Genomic DNA, 6,000 nt, shown 5'->3' with positions numbered 1-6,000 from the left:
GATAAAAATTTGTCATTTGTGTCAAAAAATGCAGATGCCAGGCATTAGCAATGACAAGTCAAGCATGTGAGTGAAAAGCACCCGCCACCACTTATTGTCCCTAATCGCCGATCTACATATTATATACTGCGATAGATTGATCCACCTGATCTACACCACCCATACTTATAATTTTGAAAGAAATGTGGGATGTCCATGTCTACTTTTTCTTTTGTGCAGCATCCCATCTTTTAACTTTTCCCGAGGGATGAATCGAAATTGCTGCCCATAGTGCATACGCTGTTATCAAGCCAAGTAACGAACAAATGCTCATCATCGCTGCTATCCCAATCCTCATTATTCTGAGTAGTTCTTCTAATCTACCAGGTATATCTCGCGACAGTATGATATGTTGTATGTCATATTCGTCAAACTCCTCTTCGTCCGTTAGAATACTTGGGTCTGGAGGAATAGCAACCAATTCATAGCTCGTGTCTAGGTCATCTTCTTCATTCAATATGTTTTCTAGTGCTTCTGCAAGCCCTTCGTAGTTAGAAACTGCATGAAATATTATTTTAGCCATTATAGATTCGATAAAGATTCTGAAAAATAATACAAAATACTTACAACTTTATTATAAAACTATCACTAATGTGCCCACTGTCCCTATACAGGGACACTAGAACAAAATATGACTTGTCATACACAACACTGAAATATAAACACTTATTATCACTTATTACTCTAAAAGACAGTATAAGACAGTAATATTCCTAAAACAATCTTAAAATTTCTCATAGCAACATAACATAAAGTACCTTACTTTGTGACGATAATTTGCATTTTGACTTCAGTTGTTTTGTACTTCATTTATATTATCATTTTTTATTACAATTTCACCAACATTTAAAATAAGAAGAACACGACACACTTCTCAGTTTATGAAATGTGAATGCAATTAAAAAATATGTGTAACACAACAAAAATTTTTGGTATTTGAACAACTGTCCCTGTACAGGGACAGCGGATCCAAATGGGTTAACACACTTGTGGTAAGGGGCTTGCTTCTTCTACAAAATGCACATTGCACAAGTAATATTTAACAGCATTTTTTGAAACAGCATTATTTAGATTAAGATATAACGCACTTTACTTCTGCGTAAGCTCTCATAAAATATCAGACAAGATTAATTTTTCAAATTGAAATTTATTCAACAATCCAGCCAAAAAACCTATCTAACATTGCCGCAAGATCGCTATATAAACGGCAAAAAGTGGCATGGCCAAGGCTAATTAAAAATATAACTTACCTGTATGCATAGTAACATGTTTCTTCAGTGCAGCTATCCCCATAAATTTCCTCAGGCAAATCCTGCATTTGTAAGTGTCTGGAACTCTCTATAAAAAAATTCAAACATAATGTATATCAGAATAAAATACTTACTTAAAACTACGAGAGATTAAATTTGCTACCAATATTTTTATTCAATATTATGCTGCTTTTTTTTACAACTGTTTATTTATTCAACAGTTTTGTTATTTGGATAATAATATTATAATTTATAAACAAATAAACTACCGACCAAAAACCTGAGAAACCGGCCATAAGTAGTGGTATTCAGCTAAAGTATTAAATTATAAATACCTTTTGCAATTCCTGGTTTAGTTTCTTCTTGTACAGAAGTCTTTCAGCTGGCGTATGAGTTCTTAGATGTGCCACCAGTATTTGGGAATTCAGGAAGACCCTTTTGCAGATGTGGCAATAGTTATCTAAAAACAAAAAGCAGGATACCACTTAATACTCTTATACTTGTTTGTTTTAGACTTAGAGCATTTCACGTCAGTCAACAATGAAGGGTATAAAAGTAAATACATTAAGATTTTGTTCTAGTACTGAACTCGAAATCAGAACCATGAACAATAAAATATAGAATACAAAACTAATTTACTAAAAGTTCTTGGCTATTTTTATTTTTTAATTAAAATAATAGACTATTTTTTATGAAAATTGACGTTTTATTAATTCCTTTACATCATGGACACAATTCTTGTAACTTACTTGGATCAACCCTCTCATATCCTTTATGCTTGGCATGGTAACATGGTGAACACATCTTTAGGCAATCAGTTTCTTTCAAGTAAAATTTCCTCTCTTCTTCCTTAGATTTAGGATCCCTGGAATTCCATAATGAAATACAGAATATACTAATACCCATACAATATGTTTTTTATGACAGAAAATGTTCAGTTTGTAGACTGATACTTTATTTCTAAAACTTTTTAGTGGGATGTAATAAATTTTTGTCATTGCATCACATATTATGACGTCATATTATAAATATTGCTTGTAATTAAATATACTAGAGATCACCCAATGGTCGAAATTCGACCTTAGTTTCAACGACATTAGGACTACTACCTATATTTTGTAAAAAAAATATTGACTTTATCTACAACTTAATTCATATTTTTTTCAATTCTTGTTTCTGGGACTCAGCTGATCTCAGACTGGCCGTGTAAGCATTGTCTTAGTATCTCATATTCAATAAAAAAAACTATAATCCATTTTCAATTTGTCACCTTGTTGTCAACAGACTTCAACCATAAATAAAAGAGTATAATTCGTATGTATAGGCTTGTCACTCAAAAATCTGTCATTTTTCCTAGTGTGTGTGTTGTAGTGTGTGTAATGTTTTATAATTTCAAAATAATATTAGCTCCATGCACTCCTTCACCATATAAACTATAACTGTGCAAAATTTCATTCACTTACGTTTCCCCATTTTTCGTCAAAAGGGATACAAAGTTTTTGGCTCACGTATTAATATATAGATTTCAATGGCTTGCTTTCAAAAGTAACTAATAAAGATCAGTAAACAGTAGATTTACTTGTGTCAGTCTGGGTTAAGGGTTAGCACTGAATTAATTATTGTTATTTCTGTCATTCCTCATATTATATGTATTTACAAATTACTTGGATTTCATTCGCAAACTTTTCAGAATCAGACTGTTATTTTAGGAAATTAGTACATTTTGTTATTATAATACCTACATTTCTTTATCATACATTTTGTACACAAATGATGCACACTCCTCGGGATTATATATCACGAGAGATTCATCATTTGCCTCTTGTTTCAGTATGAGCTCAGTTTTAAAATACAGAGGTTGCTTCTGATGTTGTTTAGTCAGTTTGTAATTATTCAGTATCTTCTTCTCCCTGTATCTTGGTAGTATTGACCGAAATGAATCATGTTTTTTGTTGCCTGATTTATTCTGCACTACTGTTCTACTGGTAATTGCTAAATCAAATTTACCTGGAAAAAGAAAATCACATGTCTTGTTAAACACAATGTCAAAAGAAAATGAAAAGAAATAAATACTTTATTATTTTGTGTTACATACACTTTTTATATTAACTACAAAATGCTTTATCCTTATTATGATTAATATTAATTAGATTCATATTAATTTGATCATTTAGTACAAGATGTCACTCTCTTTACATTAAATCTAAGAGTTCAATAATTCAAGGATTATGTTATTCATAACTTGACCATTTTTATTTTCCATCAAAACCGGACATTGTAAAAATTATAGTGAGAGTGATTGTTGGTCAGCATTTTAATGTTTTTTGTGATTTCAAATGATGTCCTATATGGCCCGCACCATGTGAAACATTCTTAAGGCGGGGATCAATCTCAATCAAAAACGATAACCTTGCACATAACCAAAGACCAAGCGTATACGAATAGCAATAAGATTCATTTTAGCTTAGCATAAAATTGTAACAACAAGGGCGGATCTTCTCTATTTTTCATGTTTTTTTTTAATATCTTTGGAAATAAATATTAAGAAACAAAATTGTTCGGTTAAAGAAATTTTAATATACATTTACTAACAATTTATTCAAATAAAATGTATAATTATCCTAGTTAATACTTATATTTCGATGAAATAGAGTTTTTTCGGAGGTGAGTTTGTAAATTAATTACAGCTAAAGTATTACGTTTTATTAAAATGTTTACGGTTTAAGGTATTTTAAATATTGTGCTTTATATCTCATATTTTTTAACACTTTGTTATTATATTGGATCTAGGTAAACCGGGAGTCACGGAATAACAAATTGGGGTTTATCCTCGCCTTAATTTGTATGAGATTTCTATTGAGAAATTCTAAACAGATTTTGGCTTTTGTCATTAGGTATTTGAGCAAGACAATATTGACATCGAAAAAACATAAATTCTAGCAAAAACATCATACTATGGATTACTTGGCTGCTTTCTGAAGGAGTATATTGGTTTCAATGCGAAAACGGGACAATTTTGTGTCTCAACCTTGTCTGCTGGGACACCGGGACATAGTACCGGATAAAGGAACAGTCCCATTTAAAAGGGTTGTATAGTCACATTAGTTATCCAATACTTAGTGCAAGCAAAAGACCATCCCACAGGACCCACATAGGTCACACTAGGTAAAGTCACACTAAATAATTTTTTTGTCTACTCTGTGGAAATTTTAGTTCAAATTTTAAACATCAGTTTTAAAGAAATATTTTTGTAATATATCAGTGTTTTGACTTATGAGTAGTTCTATATAAAAATGATTTACCCAAGATGTTCCGTACATTACGAAGCTCAACAATTCTTTTGGAAGCAACTGTCTCTTCTTTGTCTACCCTCATAGGCCTGTCCAGTTGCTTAAACTTCTCTAAACACAGATCGTTCCAAGCTTTGCTGTCTCTGATGACAGCTCTCACCGGCAGACACAAGGGATCATCGTAATCGGGAACCCTTATGTCCATGCTTTTTCGTTGATTAAAACCTACTGGTGCTTGCTCACGAATTTTTTTTGCTTTAGTTACTTGTGAACTGCTTTTAGACACATTTTTCTTGGTATCGCTAGGAGAGTGATGAGTTTTTCTCTGCTTGGCTCGAGAAACCCGCAAATCCTCACTTGGGTCGTAATCGAAGTCATCTTCTTCGACCCTTTTCTTCTTTTTACTCGATTTTGAGTCGTGAGGTAATCTCTCAACAAGTAGTTCTGTTTCGATGCTGAAATTTGGAAGCGGTCTCTCACCGGATTGAGCAGTTTGTACACATTGCTGAACTATTTCGGCGTCCTCGTCTAAATATTCTATTTCATCTTCTCCGTCCTCAGACATGTTTAAAGAAAACAAATGTAGTATTGAGAACTTTGTAAATTGAAAATTATTAGAAGAGGTAATGTAAAATGTAAATAAAATAAACGTTTGGATTCAGGAAATGGTTCTTCTTCTTCTTCTTTTTTTGGCGTAAGCCTCCCCATTTAGGAGTTGCCAGCGTCAGAGTTGAGGCGAAAAATGTGAACAGTTATAACTTATAACGTAAACTGATTGCCATGCAGCGGGCACGGGTGATGACTTCATGCGAACATGCAAATACAAGGTAAAATAATGAAACAGAAAAAACCAGAACAAGCAAATAAGTACAGCAAAATATTGTTTCTTAGCCTTTAAAGATACACAGAGTACATAAGCATAAATACAATCTACATAAATTAAATATAAAAGGAAGAGAATTCATATTACAACTAGAGCCTAATGTGATTATGAGCAATGAACGAGCATAAGATGTCTATAAATGGAGAATATACTAACGATAAAATAGATTTAAGATTAGTGGGACGAGGAATATTAGGAGGAAGGTAATCGTACAATGAAAGGTTGTTTTCGCAAGCAAAAAATATATGGTCTGGAGAGCCTTCATCCAAGCCACATTCACACAATGAGCTATCCCTCACCCTTATTTTAGCTAGAAATACCGGGTTACACGAGTGACCCAGACGTAGCCGACAGATAGTAGAGCAAACAGGCTTATTAGCTTTCAAATATTTAAAAAACCACGGTCGACTAGGTACTGAATCCTGAATTTCAGCGTAAAAACGTCCTTTATCCCTACTCGACTCAGTCCAAATGGAATTCCACTCCAGAGTCAAATGCGACTTGGCCAGAGGAAGAAGATCCTGACAAAAAATTTTGA

At 32.9% G+C, this 6,000-nt stretch overlaps 1 protein-coding gene across 1 annotated transcript in view; it reads right to left on the bottom strand.

The window, feature by feature from the left end:
- Positions 1 to 5,227, bottom strand: part of LOC121727621 (zinc finger protein 354A-like) — a 6,123-nt gene extending 896 nt beyond the window's left edge. The window contains exons 1-5 of the mRNA XM_042115552.1: positions 4,592 to 5,227; positions 3,032 to 3,296; positions 2,039 to 2,154; positions 1,625 to 1,749; positions 1,290 to 1,377 (exon numbers count right to left, since the gene is read on the bottom strand). Coding sequence (XP_041971486.1) covers positions 1,290 to 1,377; positions 1,625 to 1,749; positions 2,039 to 2,154; positions 3,032 to 3,296; positions 4,592 to 5,144 — 1,147 coding nt within the window. The 5' untranslated portion in view covers positions 5,145 to 5,227. The remainder of the gene's footprint in view (positions 1 to 1,289; positions 1,378 to 1,624; positions 1,750 to 2,038; positions 2,155 to 3,031; positions 3,297 to 4,591) is intronic.
- Between the last annotated feature and the right edge of the window lie 773 nt (positions 5,228 to 6,000).

This window comes from Aricia agestis, chromosome 6 (genome assembly GCF_905147365.1).
Source record: "Aricia agestis chromosome 6, ilAriAges1.1, whole genome shotgun sequence".
NCBI lineage: Eukaryota > Metazoa > Arthropoda > Insecta > Lepidoptera > Lycaenidae > Aricia > Aricia agestis.
Note: the sequence above shows the minus strand (reverse complement) of the source record. Positions and strands in the feature narration are given on the sequence as shown.